The sequence below is a fragment of the Xiphias gladius genome, chromosome 16, assembly GCF_016859285.1.
Source record: "Xiphias gladius isolate SHS-SW01 ecotype Sanya breed wild chromosome 16, ASM1685928v1, whole genome shotgun sequence".
Taxonomy (NCBI): Eukaryota; Metazoa; Chordata; class Actinopteri; order Istiophoriformes; family Xiphiidae; genus Xiphias; species Xiphias gladius.
In genome coordinates, this window is record NC_053415.1 from 14,910,569 (window position 1) to 14,931,826 (window position 21,258).

The window sequence follows — 21,258 nt, forward strand, 5'->3', positions numbered from 1 at the left end:
CGTTTCTGAGTTGGTAATAAATACAAATCTTTGCACTTCATAAAAAGAAAAAAAAAAGTTAGTTTTCTAATTGTATTATTATATACCTGAGAGAAATTCTGAATTACAGCAGCTCCTACCTTAACAACATTCATGAGGTTTCCAAGTTCAAGAGGTTTATGTGGAGGAGTGAAGGTGGATACTATGTTTTTTAAAGTGAAGGTGAGTACTTTCAATTACGCATATACATTAACACTCTTAGTTCACACACTTCTTCAGATAATTAGTCCTGGGGCCTCGTTGCCACATTATGGTCAGCACTTATTAATGATCACAGCATTTTTAATTTTTCAAAAGGCAGTTTGCTTTGTTGTCATTAAAATAATAAAACAATTTAAAAAAAGACCATGGAAATAGGGTGAATCCTTTTTTTTCAAACTGGCCAGTTGTTTGTTGAAATGGTGTATACTGCCGTTATAGTAAACAGTGTAATCACTATTCTACACCAGTGTCAAGTCATTTTAAGCTGGAGGTAACCAAAGCAACAATACCTATATTCATAGTACAATACCAGTTAACTAACTGGTGAAACTAATGTAATCATAAATTAAACTGACTATAAACAAACTATAAAAAAATGAATAAATCTTCCCTTCTTTCCTTTAGCAAGTGGCTTTGGTAAAATACAATCCGAGGTGTCTCAATTCAACAAAATGCATTCAGTGGATGACAGGAAGCTTTTGCCTGCATCTCTACTTTGGTATATGAGGGCACCTCTTTGTGGATTATTGCTCACATAATGACTAAAATAAAACTACTGAAAGTTCCATGTGCACGTATTTACTGCATAAAAAATGATGCAAGTCTTGTACCACCCCTAAGGATTAGAAATGCCTGTTATTTATGTTATTCTTGAAAATGCATGATAAACAAAACATCTTGAGTCTTAGTTTTGTAGCTGTAGCCATCACTCCTATCATTTATGTTAATATTTTACTAAACAGCTTTGTTGCAGATTAAAGGATGCAGCGATATCACTGCAAAAGTCAATCAGGAACACAGACAGACATGTAAATAAACTACCAGTGTACCATATTTACTTGCAAGAGAAACTGGCAGATCTTAAAATTACTACCTAGTCTGTCTGTTCTTGACATTTAGAATTTAAGAATTTGAAGACTGACTTAAAATCTAATGCACTTTACTAAGCCGTAGTTGCATGTGTAGTTTTTCCACAGAGATTATAACTGCCACTTCTGCTACTCCCACCTCTCAGTTTCACCTCAAAATAAATGGTTTTGACCTTTTTGTGTTATGTCATGAAGCAGTAATAAAAGCTGCTGTCTTGGAAGTCATATTCCTGCTTGATGTGCTGGAGCACACCACCCTGCTGTAACCGCATCCCGTAGAGTACTGCCTCACCATGGTCTTGAGCCAAGCCCACCTGCTGGAGCCACTCCACAAGTTCACAGCCAAGAAAACAGTCCACCCTCGTCCTCTTTCCACACCTGAAGGTCAAAAAGAAGCATTCACCCACAGGTCTATTGACTTTTCTTTACAAGCAGCCGCAAGAAGCAGAGGAGAATCAGACAGAGCCCACCAGCAGAGAATGATTTTTGAAGTATTGTGGTTTATGAATGACTCTAAATACATTATATTCCAGGGAATATGTTTATTTAAGAGTTTTTCTGATCAACATCTGACTAGAGTAGCAGTGAGTACGACTATATGCTCTCACCTTCTCTTTTTAACAATGTCATGACAACATTGGTCCTTGTGGTATTTGGTGAACTGGGTGCAGGTCATTCTGATATCTTCAGGCAAATCACTCTGCAGCTGCTCTTCTTGCTTCTGTCCATACCATAGATTGTATAACCTAAAGACCATACACAAAAACAAAATTTAAATGCATCTACACTGTATACCATATAGCGTAGTATACACATACTATATATAGACACAGCACATACAGTATATTGTGTGTGTAAAACCTTTAAATATGCTTTAAATGTTCTTTACCTCTTCTTAAATGGTAATATAATCAAATGCTTGTCCAGCCCAAACAGAGCGAAGGAGAGAAAACCCTGGCAACAGAAGACATGTCACGACACTGGTATGGTGTGACAATATATGCTAACAATCTTGGTACTAGATTATTTGGAACCTAACCTGTCCATAGTTGGCCACAGCACAGAAGAACTGCAACTCCAAGTAGAGTCTACCAGGGATGCGGTTAAAGAGTAACCACAGGCAGCTGGACAAGTTCTGTCATGACAGGAATAAAGAGGGATTTTAGTTTTGAAATATGAAACCAGCTAATGCTGTTGGACAGGACGAGCCTCTAGGACCAGGTGAGTGAAACTTACTGCATTAGAGTGATTCATTTAGTGTCAGTTACGGAACAGGATGTATATAGTATACTGAACTGCCTTAAAAGTTGTGTCGGATAAGTATTTTCAACATTTTTTAGATTCACAGAAACATAAAACCACACGCTGCGAGGTTTAATGGTATTTCTATTTAGTCTTATTTAATATGTTTCTTATCTCTTATTTAATGGGTTTCTCTAGAGAAGTCTTCCTCTGATACTGACAGGAGGCAGAAATCACAGGGCTCAGCCATTTGTGTCTAATTTTGGTTTGTGGTGCACTAAATATAATAATGCAGGTGGTTTACTCACAGCAAGCAAGCTGACAGTCAGAAGCAGACATAAGAGCACATGACGGGCCACTTGTCTATCTGCAACCTGTTGGAGCTCTTCCACCTGGACAAGCAGGCAATCTGTTGACTCACACCTATTCTCACACTGACCTGAGGGGGGCAGCAGAACAGAGATGTAAAATGATGAATCTTATGAGTTTTAGAGAAAAGCTGTATATTCTTCAAACAGACGTTACACAATTATGGTTGTTGTGTGCTGATATGGTTAGGTTCTACTTAGTGGGGTTTGATGCATTTCAAATTCTTGGAATATTAAAAAGCATGTAATTTCCTTGTGAGTGCGATTGGTGTGTTGTTCATATTTGAGGTAATGATCATGTCACACGTGGGCTGGGGTGGTGCACATTCACATATGAGGCATGCTGATAACAAAGTGACAAAAGTGAAACTGATTCTCTGACTATGTTCCTACCAGACCAGTTCCCTTCACACCAGAAGCGGAGAGCAGATGCAATATGTGAGTATAGTAATTCAATACACTAAGCATTACAATAATAAATCAGAGGGTAATTCAATGCAAGTAGTTTCACATTTCATTTTTTCTAACCATCTCACTAAAACTGCAAAGCTCATCTTGAGTTAAAGATGAAGGTTTTCATGCTACTTCATCTGTGACCAACTTTCCCTTTGTGATTTTATTAGTTATGGGGAAGCTTCTACTGTGTTCTATTTTTCAATTACTTATTTTTTATTAATATATTTACAACACTTGTGTTGCTTTAAGATATTGGAATCATTTTATACTGTAATAACTAAGTATCCTACAAATCACATTCATATGATGAGAATTTAAGTATTTCTTTTCAACACTTGGGTTAGCGGCTTGTGTCTATTAGTAGTCGTTGCTCACACTGTTAATATGACTATGACCATGATCTTTTACTAACCTTAACCAACTGTCTCAACTTAACCATAACAATGTTCCCACATGCAGGTAATAGAAGAACAATGAATCTAACCAGTAATTTCCCAACAGTCCTGTCTCAACATCCCCTTTTAAAGTAACACAAACTTTAGCCATGGAGGCTCAATTACAAGTCAAAGATACTCTATTTTTGACAGCATCAATTGTGGGAAATTATGCATTTAATAATGCATTTTTCACTTTAAATAAGGAAGTTAACTTATCAGGAATTCAACTTATGTTTCCTCCAGATAACGACAACGAACAACTTTTCTTCCTACTTTGATCATTTTAGCGTTTACTTTGGGATTTTGTAATTTCAGAGGCTTTTTTTCTACTCATGTAACTGAAAACTATCCAATGCAAGATAGACATCAGACAGTTGCATTGCCTATGTGGCAGTTTGCTGTAGACGGCGTCTAGATAAGGTTTAGCCTTCACTTTGGATTATAGATTATTCTCTTCCTTTCCTCTCCAACTTGGGTTTTCCCAACTGACAAGCCATTTTAGATATTAGAAAATTCCTTTATATGCTTCAGTGATTATCATGTGCTGTGATTTTAGTCATTAAGCTGTTGTGCTTTGCAACTTTGTCTTTACTCAGTGTCATCAAAGTGAAACCTTTAAAAAAAAAATGATAAGGAAGTAAATTTGAGTTTTCAAGTCTGAGTTACCTATTTACCATGAGTGAAAGTACCTCTGTTAAGATCTCCTGATGGGGCGGCTGGCTCAACCAGCATTTGGTTTTCTGGTTCAACTTCAGTCACAAGATCCTCTGCAGTGCCAGATGGAGAGTTTCCCTCTTGAATTTGGTCATTCTGGGCCCAGCTTCCTCTACTGAGACACACAAGTGAGCCCCCTCCCAGCAGTATGCTGAAGGCAACTACAACTGTGGTGCAGATTATCTGTCAATATACACAAATACAGTATTAGGACTTTTAAGTAATTCTCAGATGGTTCCCAAACAGATCCTAAACAGCACAGGACATGAAAATAATTTCCATGTATGTTGTTACCTGTGGTTTGCCATAAAAGGACGTTGAGTCGACAGTGGCAGACATTGTTTCTCCCGAAATGAGCAACAATGCAGTTACTAAGGCTGGAATCCTGTTAATATAAAGAAATAATTTACACATAATCACTGACAGTATCAAAATGTAAAACATAAACAAGCTCATTGACACTGTCCTTAACCAGCAAAGTGACACTGAATTGTAGATGAAATTTACAGGAATGTTTGTTTGATCATTTACATTCAACTTAGACGAAGACAAGTTTAGTTTCATTTCTCTGTTCCTTTTTCTTTAAAATAACTCACCCCCAGCCTGCAATGACTAACATGCCTGCTGAAACTTTCAGCTCCTCAAACCTTTTCATGAGCACAAGTGAGAGTGCTATTAAACCTAAAAGGTAAAAATATGCATTACAAAATTAGCAATCAAATGTCATATATTAGTAGAACCCATCAGGAGTAAAGTAATACAGTTTAATGTGAGGTTAATGTGATTGGATGGATGTGTTCATACACAGCATACCTGGCCACACATAAGTACTGTAGAGTGAGGTACATAATAATGCGAAAGTCAGGACCTGCCCGATCAAGTTGTCTTCCTTCTCCACAAAGTTCCACAGGATCATCCCAACACAAGTTAGAAACTAGAGACCATACCATAACAAATATTGGCATTTACTGATGTGAAGTTACATTTGCAGTTAGATATATTTTGTCTGTTTAATTAATAGCTAATAAAACCGCTTTAGAGCGTATGTGCTCACCTGTGCCAAGAAAAGGTTGACGGTAAACATGTGAGGTAGCCTCTTGAATTTCTTACTTAAAAACATGACAGCAATTGTCCAAACCTGTCAGAGAAAACACAAAGATTTCAAATTGTTCATGTTTACCGACAGAAAGACTTTTGCAAAGGTGCTGAATACAACTAATATTCAACTTTGTTGGCTTTTTATACAATTTAAAAGCAAAGGATAGGTGGAATTATTCAACAGAATGACATACTTGTGAAGCATTAACTCTGAAGGACAACAATTTAAGTATAAGACACTGCGGAATAGTACCAAAACAAATGTAAACATGTTTCATTACAGCAAAGATTATAATTGTTTTATACAGGTTCCTTAAAAGATATGCTGAAAGTGAGAATAAATGAGGAAGTAAGTCTGTAAGTCAGTAAAGCATTTGCTCACACATCCTCTAAATGATGGAGCCTTTTGATGTTAACCTGCAACAGTGGTACAAACATCTAACAAGAAGCCATATTTTAGTATTTTCCCTTTACTTGTGTCAAACAATAGAAACTATCAATGGTGAATTGTGCCATGTTTGGGGAAAGTATAGTGATTGACTTAAATCATGGCAGACTAAACTGCTTTCAGTTATGAGGTGAAACGTGCTCTAATATGAACTTTATGAAGTTATTTTGACTGTTTACTTCAGTTCCCCCATACTGAGATAAAACAAAATAAACAAAAGAATCAGATGATAGAAAGTCAGTTATAAAAGACTATCCAATAACAAACCTTCATATGTCACAATTAAGTAACTAGTTGTGACTCACCAGTGCAACTAAACTCACTATACTTATGTTAAAGCTGATATTCTGCAGTGAGTTCACCACAAGCTGAGGATCCATCTGATGGATTGTAAGTAACCAGGCAGAAACATACATTATTGGTGCTGAGAGAAAAGTGCTGATGACCATCCCAGAGGTCACCTGTTAGGAAGTAGAATAAAAAAAATCATGTGCAGTGAGTTACAAAGAAAAAAACCCAAAAGTACAGTATCTGAATGGAATATAGAAGGTCAGAAGGTAGATGTCAACTCACAACTTCTAGCTCCGCGTTATAATAGACAGCATAGATAGCCACACTTGGAGCAGTGGGAAACACTCCATAAAGAAAGGCATAATTGGAGAGGCTTGAGTGGTTCAAAGTGCTGGTGTTGCTGTTGTCCAACAGATCTACCATGTCCTTACAAATCAGGGGCATTAGCAACCTGAAAGTCAAATCAAAAGACTGGTGTCATGTACCGTGTATTAAAATACTTACATAGACTAGCTATTATCATGCTATACACTCCTGAGACCTCTTAACATGTCGTCCATTTGGTAAAAGGCTTGTGGTCTGAGAAAGGTCTGAGTCATCCAAACCATCAGCACAAAACACGTGTTGGGAGCACTTTACAAAGCATTAACTTGCTGACTCTCTCTGCACTCCTAGAGAATGTCATTATAAGAATGCAAGGTCATCTGATAACACAAAGTCTTCTCTTTTACAAAATGACCATCAGGTGCAGTGAAGACGTTAGTGTTTTCCACTCACAGTTTTGCGGTAATGAGTAATATCAGCGTAACAACTGTGGATCTGGTTAATTTCCTCAACTGGCCCACCATGGACAGACCCAAGTAGAACAGAGCAGCTCCCCCGAAAGAGTTGGCCAGGCCATCCACAAATTCAGCCATGAAAGCAGGAATTGTCTGTTGCAGGGCAAAGTGGGCGATGATGCCGATGACCACCATGAATACTATAGGGTTCTTTAAGACCTGTAAAACTACAATTCCCACTATCAGAAGTTTACTCTGCTGGTGGTTTCCCTGATCCCTCCACTTCTGGATCTCACAGAAGGCAAAGCCGATGGGATTTAGAAGCATCAGAGACACAGGTGCAACCAGGTAGATGTACTGGAGGTACTCTGGGTATGTGCTCTGGTATAGGGCTTCAACTGTGGACAAAGATGAAGACAAATGGTTCAGTATGTTGGGATGTGGTGCAACAGCAGTCAAGAAAGTCAAGAAGAACATCTGAGTCCTCAAACATGCAGATGCAGAAATATTTATGTTGACACTTTTTGTTTTATGAAACATATGCTTTACACATAAGGCCCCTGGGCCCTCATTTATCAACACCGGTACAAGATAGGTCCTGAGATCACTCCCTAAATGAAAAATTACGGATTGAGTAATGATTGGATCATTACGTAAACAAATCGCTTCGAGGTCTGTAAATGATTAGATTTAAATATGTCTCTGTAAGAGATGGGAGTCTGAAGAACTGACTCAGAAGAGCCTCTAGCAGAGCAACAGTTCAAATATGAAAGTTCCTTAAGTTTTAGTCATTTAAGTGAAAGCAAAATAAAAGATACTTATTGGAAATGTCAATATTCGATTATTAAATATAAGAAAAATATAGTTAAGGAGTAAGTTGGTGCTGCTATTAATTGTGCGTAAGTGAAATGAAGAACTGCTGAAATCAATTTCCACTACATTTGAAATTTGCATAAATATCGGTTACTCAGACATGTTAAAATTGGTTTGTAGAAGACAACTAGAAGCCTGAGTGTCTGTAAAAGAATGTAAACAGACTATAAACACAGTAACATTATTTTTTTTTCTTCAGAAGTTGACAAGTGGGCCACTTAGCCCAGTTTTGGTGGTTATTTCATGCACACCTCTCCATTTCAACCAGAGGTAGCTGAATGTAAGCATGATCAGAGGTATGCTTATATTTATGGAGAACCTTGACTGTGAGTGCAAAATAAGGAATCCCACTTGGGTGAAGTGATCACCCTCGTGGATTAGAACATTTCTGTTTGAATGCACTGTTGATAAAGTAGGGACCTGAAAACAGTGATATCCAGTTCGGTATATTTAGGTACTTTACAGTGTAACAAAGGGATAGTTATACTTTTGGTTTGATGGATGGGGAAGCGTTAAGACAGCATGATTACAGATGCAGCAGTAAATTAAAGCCACTGTGGGTGGTATGCTTAAAGGTATTACACTTACCAATAGGATATCCCAAAGCAAAGTCATTGCTTTGTGTGGCAAATATTGAGAAGAGCCCAGCTTTACTATAGCGACTCTCAGGACTGGAAACAATCAGCGTGAGGACGCATACCATGAAAAACACAGACACTTTGGCGATGAGGATGCTCCAGAGAAATGGCCAGATGACATTACCAAAGTCAAGCAGTACCATATTCTTGAACAGCAGCGCTGGGAGGGCAAACTTTGACACGAAATTCCCCAATCCTTTTGCCTGGGTGGAGGTGATGATGTTTGCCCTTCCTGCGATGTACCCACACAGAATTATCCCGAAGCACTCCAAGAGAGCCGGGAAGAGCTTGGCAATGGACATGGTGGAGGGAAGAGCAGAAGGGTCCGAGGCTTCCTCTTCATAGAGAAAGTTGAAGATGGGGGTTCTCCCCGGTGTCTCCATGGTGCTGGTCCTCCCTCCAGAGACACCTGTCATGCCTGTTTAGCGGTCATGTTAATGTCATGGCCGACACTCCCTCGGCACTACCAGGTACCAAGAGAGGCAAAGGTACAGTTAAAGGAGTGATTAAAGTAGTTACGGTAAGAGGGCTGGTTCAAAGGTAACCAGATAACGGACAACTTCAAACGCAGCGCTTAATACGTTAGTTCACCGAAAACATCATCATACGGTTGAAAGGACCCCTTTTAGAGAAGTTGTAAAGTTGCTACCATAGAGCCAACGGGCATAGCCATTTCAATATAGTTATTAAAGTCACTCTCAGCTCTCTAACAGCAACTGTGCTCTCTCGTGTATCGGTGTGTCCGCCAACTTCCCGCTGGTAGGAGTAGCTAAAGAGTTAGCCACCTAGCTAACGTTAAGCTGGCGGATCGACGCCGACCGTGTGGTCGACGGAGCCAACTGACGACCGAACTTCACCGCAGGAGTCAGTCCGCCGTTACAACGCTGTTCACGTGACTCTCAACTAAATGCTCATAGTTGTCGTTACGAAGCTTTCGCTCCAGCTCCCACCCAGCAACTTTCATAATCCGCGACTTGTCAACACAACTTCGCCAATCACGCTTTCAACGCGGGGGAGAGGGGCGGAGTTGACTCCGCCTCGCCGCCTACCTCCGAGCGAAGGGCAACGTGTCAGCGTTCAAGGTGCAAAGGTACGTTGTGCAATGAGCCGCCACCAGTTACGCGTTCGTCTTTGCCGCTCATAAAGGATGATTTGAAACGACATACAGTACCCGCCCCCCCTTGATTCTCGGCCTCCCGCTCGTCTTCTCTCTCCCTCTGCGCGTTCGTTTCCCTCTCCTGGACGCGTGAATGTGCTTGGGGGTTGCCCGAAATGCAAATGGAAAAATAATGTTAGATAATCTTCTTACACCTCCTAAATGCACTATAAAAACTTTATTACTGATTACCCTAATAACCCCTGGAGGTGCGTGCATTTACTTGATGATTCAGTTATTTTTTACAAGAGTGACACTGAATGGGATCAAAGGGGAAGGGGCCCTACTGAGGCTTTACATGTACAGCGTGATTTTTCCACCTCACCACCATTTTTCTTTATTGTTTACTTGATTAATATTTTGCGCTATCATTTTTAAATAGTTTTTATATTTCTTTTTGTTTTACACAAACATAAATAATTATCTTTTTTTTTTTTTTTTTTTTTACAGTGATGCATGTGTTAAGCTGCTGAAAGATGTTTCTTTGTTGATAGTGTTAAACAAAGACAAACAATAAGGCCTGCTCGTTATGAGAGCTCGTGTTATATTTATTCGGTTTAAGCCGCACTAGGCAATATCTCTGCGTTAATGATGGATCATATAACTGGGTAATGTGTGCAAGGGGTGACTTGTAGTGACAAACCCACACCGAATTATTACCCAACTCCGCACTGTCCCTCAGCTTTTGTGATAGCATGTTATAGTTTGTGTTTACAGCTTGTTGCTCTGCCCCCAAGTGGCCAACAACAACAACAAACAATTAATGCAGCTTTAAATTTTGATTCATATTCCATGTAAATGATTTTGTCAACGCGGAGGTCTATATGGTGTGTCAAAGCAATCTCCACACCGAGAAGAGACATAGAGAGTCTTTTAAAGGGCAGAACTGAACTTCAGTACATTCTGAGAACCAACCACTTCCTTACTTATTCTTTGATCATTTCTTCATCAGGAAACTTGTCCAACTTCGGTCTATATTTTATTTAGGCAGAGATTTTTATTAAACACTGATGCATTATGCAGTTTTATATATTTTGTTAAAAGAAAAACAAAGGGTCAAAACATGTTTATTCCTCAAAGTAAGATATAGTAATGAGACCAAGACCAAGTCTCGATTACTATTTTTGTAGTCAAATTTAGATATATCCTGTCTACCATGCCACCAACATGTTTACATGCAAATTCTACCCAGGGTGTAGACCCTCACATTCCATGAATAATGGTAGCTACCTGTAAGGCCTGGGTCAGATAAGCTTAGCTAATGACAGGCCTGTGTCACACACAGCTGTCAGAGCAACAAGGCTCAGTGGGCTGATGTTAAGCTATTCTCCTCCTATGATTTCATCAAGAGTTCAGGATCCAACAGATAAACAACCAGGCAAAAATATATGTTCGAGCTAAAAGTGCAAAGGTAGGAAATTGTTTTCGTGTTTGAATGTCAAATATAGGGTTGGTAGAAAAATTTACACAAAGTAAACAGTGGAATGAGAAACAGTGGTAAACACTCCACAAAGAAAGGAGTCATTGGAGAGGTTTCAGTGTTTCAGAAAGCTTTTGTTGCTATTGTCCAATACATCTCCCATGTCTTTGAAAATGACGGGCAAGTGGAAAACTATCTTAGCCAGAATATCAGCCTGTTACACAGTAATTCCATTGTCAGAATTCACGTGTGACTGTATTATAGCTAATAATTTCTACATCTACCAGTAGATGTTTATGATATCTAAAAATGTGTTGCATAACTGATCAGTCACATGCTGTATGTCAGAAAGGAGGTCATAAAGGATTCAACAACATACACTAATCAAGATCAGTGACCCAGACAATGGACAAAACCTTTTTATTAAGTTGTTACCTATAAACATGTCTAGGAAAACTGGACAATATTCCAAAAAGTCTGATAACTTTTGAAGTAATTCATTATTCAAATTGCACACATATATTCCTTAGAAAAAAAAACACTGCTTTGTTTTAAAATATGCTGAAGTGTACTGTATACAACATGTTCTTGTAGATATACAAAAAAGAAAGCATTCTTCAAACACCAAAAAGCAAACATACACAGACTTCCACAAGCCTTGGTGTAGACTGCGGAATGCTGCAGCAACTGCAGCTTCAAAAACAAAGATAATACGTTTCGCTTTGAGCAACGAACTAGTCATCTGAGAAGTTAAAAAGGTTAAACATAAGGCACAAGCCTCTAGAGCATGCTCAGCTCAATGAGACGGCCTGCGAACACGCCTAATGTGCCGATGAGACACACAGCCATGAAGACACACAGCAGAATATGATCCAACACCATGGCCACAAACTTCCACTCTTCAGCAGCCTGCAAAGAAAGAGGGACAATATGTCATACACACAAAAGCAAGACTTATTAAAGAACCACATTAGAGACGCTTTTTGGTGAGACAGATTACATTGTTGGATTCCTCATCTGATTTCATGGTTTCTGCGATGTACTTGACTCCTTCAATGGCACTACGGACATCAGGATTGTTGGTGATGGGTGACTGGTAGGGAACAGCAGAAGTCTGGTTGCCAGAGATGTCTGAGATGTCAAAATCACCACCATAGATGCTTTTAATCTGTTTTTCTTTGCCAGGGCGCTTCATCGTTGAAAAGAACATGATGTTAGGGATGGTTTCAATAAAAACCTGCCATAAAAAGACAAAGGATAAGCACAGTGTCAAGGAATATGCACTATCAGAGCAGTTAGATTAAATAAAAAAAACAAAGATATTCTGTCTATGTACCACTAGATGGCAATGGAATGCAGAGGAAAAAGGTTAAGAATAGTTTTCCAAAGCTTGTCAACCTTGGAAATGTGATGGATTCATTTTAGTTGTTCAGCTCCACAGTCAAAATGATAAAAGTCATTGTGCTCTTCCCCTCTGCTCCTGTCCTCACCTTGCGGACCCAGTCTGGCATTGTGTGAGTGCTTGGGGACCGGTGGTGGGTGTTGATGACAATGACAGTGATGATGATGGAGGCAATGACGAAGACCATGGTGAAGAGCATGTACTTCCCAATGAGTGGTACAGCGCTGGAGGTAGAGGGGATCAGCTCCACAATGACCAGCAGGAACACAGTCAGAGACAGCAAGACAGAGATGCTGAGAGTCATCTTCTCACCTGGGAGACACAACAAACCATCATCACTGCTCCGACTGACTTTTTAACTCTAAAGCTCACCATGAGGTACAGAGTGTCCTGCACTATGCCGCTGCATTACAAATATTTGTGATCAATCAACATTTACACCAGTGGTTCCAAGCCTGGAGGTCTGGACCTGATTAGAAAAAAAATTTGACAAAACAATCTCACGGTAAGGTCCATTTAGTAGCACATGATTTTCATCGGTAGAAGGATTGTGCTCACATGAAAGCTTCAAAAGAGATACTGAAAGTACCTTGATGTGAGACACAGTCGCTGTTTCCAACATCACAAATCAACTGAGAAAACATTTTTGACAAACAATATGATGTTTATTGTTCTTAGGCTTTGTTAAATCTATACTTTCTTTCTTATTGGATAATATCACCTACTGAGGAAAAATCCTTCAAATAATCTTCACAATAGTTCAGTTGAACTGGTCGCAATTGAATTTTTTAGGGGTCACAGGGCAAAAGCTTTGGAAACTCGTAAATTGAGAACACAACTTCTGTCCCATATACCGAAGAGCTGATAAGATGTTTCTTAGCAGTCAAATTTCAAGTAACATTTCCGCATACAATAACACATTCTGTGTTTCCTAAGGACATCTGCACTTTAAAGGACATGTTGAAGTAATCTTGAAAATGTAGTCTGAAATTTGAAACAGCCACATTAAACAGTATTGGGTCATGATACCCTTAACATGCAATCTTATTACGTTACCACAAGGGAGAGCTGTTTCTATGAGCCTGTTTTCTGAGTCCCACACGTGAGCCTTTTCCCAGTCATCCAATAAGGAGTCCACCTTCAGTGTTTTCACAGCAACACAATAACTGCATTGTTCACCCACACAAGCAAATCATATTTAAAGAGTGAGAGGCAGCTTTTTTTCTTGAGACCAACAGTAAAACAAGTAAACAGATTCTGACACCATTTCACACAAGTAAAAGGCAAGACATGCTGTTTTTGTTGCTCAGTATGAGCAGTTATCCCTGAGAGAGCATCTTTTGGCACCAGCTTTTCCTTCAGCTTCACACTATCCTGTCAGCAACCATATCAGAAACAGGGATCAAGTGATGTATTATACATTAAAGCAAAGGCCTGCTTTCAGACATGACAGCACAGAGGGACTCTGGGTAATGAGGCACACCTACACACTGTGAACATGGCCAGATGTGCACACAAGCGGTGCTGTTCCTCTAGCAGCCAATGTAGGGACACCTCAGACTGACAGGCAGTATTAAAGACAAGGATTTGACTAAGATGATGTTAGTTAATATCATGAAAACATGGATAACTAGAAAAAATGCTTAATAGAGCACAGACCTCTGTCAAGGCCAACGTCAAACAACAAACACCAGACTTCAGTAGAAAAAATTCAAATTCATAGTAAATGATCTGGATCTGCCTCAAAATTTAATGGGTTCTTCCGTGGCCCATGTCCCATCCCTCCGATAAGTTCGATGCCAATCGGTTCAGTACTTTTTGCGTAATCTATTTTTATGGTTCAGAAGTTTAAAACAGACACGGGTGATCACATAACCTCCTTAAGCCAAATGGTTCTACACGTTTGTCTAGCTCCGCCAGATCCAGATTATTATCTGGACCTCCAAACTGTACAAACTCCTAGATCTCAACACAATAAATATGTGTGATTTTTTTACATCAAGATCCATACATTAGTTCCTGAGAAATTGACAAAAATACAAAAAAAAAAAGCCCTATCTCACAATGTTAAGGAAAGTGATAAAAAATTATGTGTTCCTCCCTGGGACCCCATGCCCAATCCCTCCACCAAGTTTGGTGCAAACTGTATCAGTACATTTTGCGTAATCCTGCTGACAAATAAACAAACAAGCAAACCAACAAACAGACACAATGACAGCAATGATATGAACAGCTTGTGTTTTTGCATGCTCCTTCTAATACACATATACATTGTGCATCTGTATAATTCAGGTGAGCAAATCAGTTGGTTTTTAACCTAGATTTTAAAGTGTAACCAGGGAGGGGGGCTGCAAATTAGCTTCAGCTAGACACCCTATATACATTACATCTGTTCTATTGCTCATCTGTTTGCAATGTTAATCTGTATGGTACCTGTTAAATAAACAAATAAAGAAACAAGCAGAACATCACAATCGGACTAATTGGAGTGACACTTTTAGGCATTTAAGGAAATACATATACATATTTGCTCTCTTGCAGACATTTAGATGAGAAGGGTGATACCACTCCCATATCTGTCCATTAAATACAAACCTACAGTCAGTCGCTGGTTAGCTTAGTTTAGTAAAAAGACTGGAAATGGGAAAACAACTAGCCTCACTCTGTCCAAGAGTAACACCCACCAGCACCTCGAAAACTCGCTAATTAACATGTTATATCTTGTTTGTTTAATCTGTTCAAAAAAACAAAGTGTCAAAACGCCAATTTGCACTTTATGGGGGATTATGCTGTGGACGAATTTTTTGCCGGGCACAGCGATGTCCTGGAGGGTTGTCGTCACTGTGAAGTTTCCAGCAATAGTGGTTGTAAACAACTTGAGAATGTAAAGCAAATGCAAACACAATGCAAACCCATTGTGTTAGGTATGATCTTAATGAACTGGAAAATACCAAGAAAAAAAACGGTTACAGTATGGGTAACTGGCTCAGAGAGTATGAAATTAACTAGCAATGGATGCAATTTATGCCATCCTGCAAAATTGTACTGGACAAAATCAATTGTGAATGCATGTGAAGACATATATAATCCCCAAATAGAGAGAGAGAGACATGCTAACAACAGACATATAAAATATATGATTTGATTTAGAAAGGAAGATGATGGACATTGTTACTCCACCCTTCCCCCTATATGTATGTTATTATTACTATATGTATTGTGTGTAGTGACTGTTTAAATATCTATGTGTTTGTAGTGTGCCCTGGTACATTTCATTTTTTGTTGCAAAAATCAGACAATTATTTAAAAAAAGGAAGTGATTGTGAATAATAATAATAACCTCACTATTTACTGATAACTTAGTGTCACATCCCTGTGAAAGGAAACAATGTTGAATCAGTGGGCTTATCAACATACCAGAATCTGTAGGAAGATAGAAGACAAGGCCGGTCAGGAAGGAGAAGAGCATGCAGGGGATGATCACATTGACGATGAAGTACAGTGGGAGCCTCAGCATGAGGAAGTGGTAGGTGATGTCCAGGTAAGGGGTGTCTGGGCAGCATGCATAGTACACCCAGTGCTTCCAGCCGCGGAAATCCTTCATCACCCACTCTCCACTCTCCATAAAGTTACTCAGATCAGGACGGTCACTGTCCTGGTGAAGAGAAGCAGTTAACAGAGCGATGATGAATTCAAATTCTTATTTATATATTTCTATTCTTCATTTCTATTTTCCACATGCATTAGTCACCATTTGTTTCACTGTTTATATTTGTACTGTTTTATTATTAGCTTGTCACCTGTCAAGTACTTTGAATGGTATTATCTCTATCTGTGTGTAAAGTGCTAAACACATTAGATTTGTTTAATATTTTTCTCTGTTTTGGTTCTGTCTGCTGATAGGTCCCTCATGCTTATCTTCTACTCTGAATTATGTTTGGGTTCAAAGGATTGTTAAATAGGGCAATGAAAACTCTGTATACAGAATTTATTCTACAAGATTTGTGCTATGATGATATGATGAAATGTATGTTAGTATATGGAATTTATTGTTTTTATGTTCGTTATACAGATTAATCAAAGAATTAGTTAATTAGTGAGCTTTAGAGGTCGCGGTAGGTTGATTTTTTTTTGCCTTTGGACTGCGCCAAACTAGCTGTTTCCTACTGTTTCAGGCTTTATGGTAAGATAAACTAACATGCTGCTGTATTTAGTTTCATGATTAACTGACACAAATGAGAGTGGTATCAATCTTCTCATCTAACCCTTAATCTCAGCAAGAAAGAGAATATGTGCATTCCCCAAAATGTAGAACTATTCCCTCCAAGAAATGGTCTGAATGGAATTACAGGATTGACGACGACCAAGTTTCCATCATAGGTCCAGGTACCCAGCTTCATGCTGCAGTTCTGAAGGTCAAAGGGGAAATGCAGCACAATAATTTCACAGTAGCTCTTGAAGATGGCAGGCGGGTTCCACGTGATCATTCCAGTGTGCTCCAGCAGCACCTTGGTCTCATGAACGATGGCAAAGTCACCATCAGCGCTGCGGGCACAGACAAACACAGGCAGCATTAACATGGGAGATAATAAGCAGAATGTTAACATAGGGGGACATGAGTGCCCGAGGATGGGTTGCTGCTGCTGTCGCACAGCCCAGCCAACCAGCGCTCAGGTTGGCACAAGTTGTTGTGGCACTCGGAGCTGGTTGTCAGGGAAAAACAGCAGTGTGTAAGATGTAGCATATGGTGTGGGGAAAGGGGTGGGGCTGCAATACAGAGGCCAGATTTAGCCTGCTGAAATCTGAGCTTTCACACGCTCCAATCTGGAGGGTAGGAAAGTGTGATTAAAAACATAACTGACAGGGGTGCTGATTGTTTGTAGAGGTCTGCGTGCTGTAGGTCACATAAAGCTTATTGTAATGAAAAATAAAAGAATTTTAGAAAAAAAAAGAGGGACATGACATGGGTCAAATATAGCCTGATCACATACTTGTTGTAGAGAACCAGATCAGGCCGCCAAATGTCAGTGGAGGGAACTCTGATCTTTTTGATGCCACCGTAATCCTCTGGGTTCCACTTCAAGTTCACATCTTTCCATTGCTGAAAAAACAGATAAGGACGACAAGAACAAGGGAAAGTACTTCAATAATGACAACCATTATTACATTATCAATGTTTTTTTTGTGTGTGTGTGTGTATGGGGGGGGGGGGGGTATCATGCAGACTATGAAAAATGTTCAAAGTAGGGACACATTTGTACAGATAAACATTTAAAAGGAAAATTACTATTTCATTTTACCATAACCAAATTAAACTTTACTCTCTGTAATTTAGTTTGAATATGTGTAAGTCTGTTCAAACACATCTTTTTGCAACAAAATTCTTCATCTGAGGAGCAACATATATCAGTAATGGATTCAGTCAAACAAGAATTCCATCTGGTCCCAGAGAAATACCCTTTGCTAGAAGAAAATCGGTGCAGCAGAAGACCAGGATCTATGACTTATATTTTGTCCTCTATAGATAGGATGGCACAAGAAAGTGACTGCATCTGCTCATTATTGTGGTCAGTCCTGAAGTTTCTCTTTATGTTTACTTATCACGACAAATCAGTATTTGTTTATAACTCTTCAAATCTTGTGTATTTTCAGCATACCTTAAGTTCTTTAAAAAAAGTATGTTTTCATTTAATTTCCTGGCATGGATGTAATTTTCATAAATAATTTATAGCTAGAAGCATGATTATATTTAATTAATTTGTATTTTTTCCCCATCTCTGTCTTACTCATTTTAATTAGTATGCTATTGAGGCTCTCTGTAATATGATGATGTGTCCACTGTCCTTCTTTTTATAATATCACAACAAAAAAATGAACATATTCACTAATCAAACCTGTTTCAGTCTCACGTTGCTGCTGACGATCTGGTTGACCTCATCCTGTGGATCCAGATAAATGTGTTTAGACAGTTGATGATAGTGAATATTTAATGCAGGTGGGGGGATAGTGTGTGTGATGCGAGGCCTCACCACACTGATGAGCTGAATGAGCTGAAGGCCTACGGTAACAACCACCGGGTCCTTGAAGTGACTGACAGGACGGACAACCTTATTGTAACCGGTAAAGAGAGTTTTAACTAGAAGTGTCTCATCAGAGGAGCCCCAGGCAGCACCTAAAACAAAAAAGACACAGGTTACAGGCTAATAGCTGTGTACTTATAGTGGGTTACTTACACTGGGAGCATTTAGACAGTGAAATTCCTTTTTTTGGGGGGGGGTCTGATGCTTGAGGTTCATTTAATATAAGTTGAAAATAGATGTGACAAGTGTTACACTATTGGTCTGTAAGATGTTTGTGAATATACATATATGTAGATAGGCCTATGTTGCTTCTTAAGTAGACTGCAACTGACCCACTTTTACGTGGTGTGTGTGTGTGGGCTTATTTTACTATAATCGTGGGGTCCAAAAACCGGGAGCCCACTATACTTGCAAGGTCTGACAGCTTTGTGGGGACCAAAATTCTAGACCCCATGAGTTTAAATAGCTGTTTGAGGGTTAAGACTTGGTTTTAAGGTTCAGGTTAGAATCAGGTTTAGGTTCAGTTCAATTCAATTCAGTTTTATTTATGTAGTGCCAAATCATAACCGAGGTTATCTCAGGGCACTTTTCATACAGAGCAGGTCTAGACCGTACTCTTTATAGTTATATTTTCAGAGACCCCACATGCCCCTAGGAGCAAACTCTTGGCGGTTAAGGTAAGGTATGGGGTTAGGCATTCGGTTGATGGTTAAGGATAGGGTGGGTGAGGCGGGGGGGGGGGGGGGCACATTATGTCAATGACAGGTCCCCATAAATATAGTAAAACGTAGATGTGTGTGTGTGTGTGTGTGTGTGTGTGTGTGTGTGTGTGTGTGTGTGTGTGTGTGTGTGTGTGTGTGTGTGTGTGTGTGTGTGTGTGTGTATTTATATGCATATATTTACTATGTTAGATTTTGGGTCTAAATTTGGCAATTCTGCATTTAAACATGTGATGGCTCCCCTGTAAGGAGGGGGCGTGTTAATAGAGATATTCTTATTCTATTTCCGCAGCATATCTGTCACAAGCCAGAGCAGGATCCCCTTTCATTTTTCAGCTGACCTTGAAATGAAGGTTATTTGACAGCAACATGTTGTTTGAATGGTTGATTGATTCTCGAGACATTCAAATCAGTAAACTAAGGAATCGCCTGAACATAATTACGCAGGTGACTTCATGTGGTGACAAACCGACAAAAGGTTGTAAAGCAAAAATGCACGGTACACGTGACCTTGTCAATCAAAGCGCTGGGTTGCATAAATTTAAATTTGCTCATTAGTTTTGTTGAATTGGATCAGCTTACACTGACCCGAGAGCAGTTTCATTATACATAATTAATGAATAAAGGGTTTAGTACTTTCTTTTCTAGCTTTTTCTAACTTCAATTTGCTTGAGACAGTAAAGCTAATTCAAGTAAAGAGTAACATTTTTAAACAGGTAAACAGCAAACATTTTCTGAAGTTTTAAAGTAAATTCCTCTTTAAGGTGAGTTCTTACCTGCTAGAATGACTAGATGAAAAATGAGAAATACAGCATTCATTCTTGTCAATAAACCCAGGCATCCAAAACCAAGATCCAACTTCAACACGTTGCCTGTTGACCACTTGAGACTAAAAAAGGTTTGACCCACCTAAAACATTCTTTCAGGACTGGCAATTGACTTACTGTACAACCTCCAGGCTCTCCACTGGCAACCTTGTTGTTATTGTCTGACAGCGGATGTGAGTGACTTGATGCCAATGCTTGTCATTTGAGAGGGCCACATTCTTTGTCATCTGTTATAAGATCAACATGCCAGCGTAATCCACCACTGAAATATCTCATCGTGAACTTGGCCGTGCACAACCATGAGGTGCAAAGACACAACACATGCTCCCTGCCCTCAGTTTTTCTTGTATCAGTGATAAACTATTAATGCTGCCTTTAAATCTATAAAAGATGTTTCCACATTGAATGATGATTTCACATACATGTATATAATCTGTATCTGTTTGTTCCATGAAAAAAATCTACGTGTCCTGGCTCATTTTAATGTGGGTGACATATGACATATCTAGTATTATTTTAAAGCTTTGGATCTTAAACTACAATTGAAAAATAAAGCACTGTCAAGTTCATTACTGACCTTGGAAACAGTAGTTGACAAAACAATCTCGTCACAATGTTCATTTAGTCGCAGTTTTAGACCTTTGATCGTATCACATGATCATTAGTAGATGTTCAAACTTCTATTTTTTTGAGCACTTTGGGGACTTCATTTAGTGTACTTGAGAAAAAAAAAAGAAAATTGAACATCTGCTGAGGAAATTCTGATCGAAAGCTCCAGAAACAGCTACTGGACCTCAGTGTGAGCCAGTGTGAGCAATGCACAGCAACATGCTTTTATATTGCGTATAACTCAGAATTTAGAATTGCCTACAACACCTGAGATTTTATCTGATAAGAAAAATCTTAACCATTTAGTATGCCAGTGGCTCTAGGCAAATTGAGATATTGCCCAGCTAGCACTCCTGTGCAAGATTAAAAGCAACGAACCCCAAATCATTTCTTGTTGGGTAGAGTTACTGGGAATAAATATAAACTTCTTGAGGCTGTATGAATTTTCTGTAATTATACTGTATATGAGATGTACTTATGTTTATTGTTGTATGTTGTATGTTGTATATTTATGATATATTCATGTGTATTTATAAATGTTTTCCAGGAACGTGAATCCCTAAATGCTGAAATTAGATTTGAGTCAGGGTGG

At 39.0% G+C, this 21,258-nt stretch overlaps 2 protein-coding genes across 5 annotated transcripts; both read right to left on the reverse strand.

Moving 5' to 3' along the window:
- Positions 1-687: 687 nt before the first annotated feature.
- Positions 688-9,548, reverse strand: gpr155a (G protein-coupled receptor 155a). Of its 4 annotated transcripts, none has more exons than XM_040148348.1 (14): positions 8,404-9,548; positions 6,941-7,340; positions 6,446-6,614; positions 6,178-6,333; positions 5,381-5,464; positions 5,140-5,260; positions 4,923-5,007; positions 4,621-4,711; positions 4,302-4,509; positions 2,660-2,790; positions 2,149-2,244; positions 1,999-2,063; positions 1,718-1,855; positions 688-1,487 (listed from the first exon to the last, which is right to left on the reverse strand). In XM_040148348.1, the coding sequence occupies exons 1-14, from the start codon at positions 8,867-8,869 to the stop codon at positions 1,292-1,294; spliced, it is 2,406 nt and encodes an 801-aa protein (XP_040004282.1). In that variant the 5' UTR covers positions 8,870-9,548; the 3' UTR covers positions 688-1,291. The 4 variants fall into 4 exon arrangements, 3 of the variants coding, with proteins under 3 accessions (XP_040004282.1, XP_040004281.1, XP_040004283.1); XM_040148347.1 differs by having other exon boundaries at positions 4,287-4,509; XM_040148349.1 differs by lacking the exon at positions 6,178-6,333 and having other exon boundaries at positions 4,287-4,509.
- A 2,261-nt stretch (positions 9,549-11,809) lies between these two features.
- Positions 11,810-20,049, reverse strand: LOC120801526 (acetylcholine receptor subunit alpha-like). Its single transcript, XM_040148636.1, has 9 exons — positions 20,007-20,049; positions 18,461-18,603; positions 18,326-18,370; positions 17,423-17,532; positions 16,781-16,976; positions 15,849-16,086; positions 12,520-12,743; positions 12,030-12,266; positions 11,810-11,938 (listed from the first exon to the last, which is right to left on the reverse strand). Exons 1-9 carry the CDS (start codon positions 20,047-20,049, stop codon positions 11,810-11,812), a joined length of 1,365 nt encoding a protein of 454 aa, XP_040004570.1.
- Positions 20,050-21,258: the final 1,209 nt, after the last annotated feature.

Bases quoted from the DNA above. Each gene is read 5' to 3' on its own strand.
- gpr155a (XM_040148347.1), bottom strand. From the start codon at position 8,869: ATGACAGGTGTCTCTGGAGGGAGGACCAGCACCATGGAGACACCGGGG. The intron at 5,465-6,177 runs GTGAGTCACAAC...TTTCTCTGACAG, and splicing joins TAGTGAGTTTAGTTGCACTG to GTTTGGACAATTGCTGTCAT. The intron at 4,510-4,620 runs GTAACAACATAC...GTATATTGACAG, and splicing joins CCTTTTATGGCAAACCACAG to ATAATCTGCACCACAGTTGT.
- LOC120801526 (XM_040148636.1), bottom strand. From the start codon at position 20,049: ATGAATGCTGTATTTCTCATTTTTCATCTAGTCATTCTAGCAG. The intron at 12,744-15,848 runs GTATGTTGATAA...TGTGTCTCCCAG, and splicing joins CTATCTTCCTACAGATTCTG to GTGAGAAGATGACTCTCAGC. The intron at 11,939-12,029 runs GTAATCTGTCTC...CTTTCTTTGCAG, and splicing joins CAGATGAGGAATCCAACAAT to GCTGCTGAAGAGTGGAAGTT.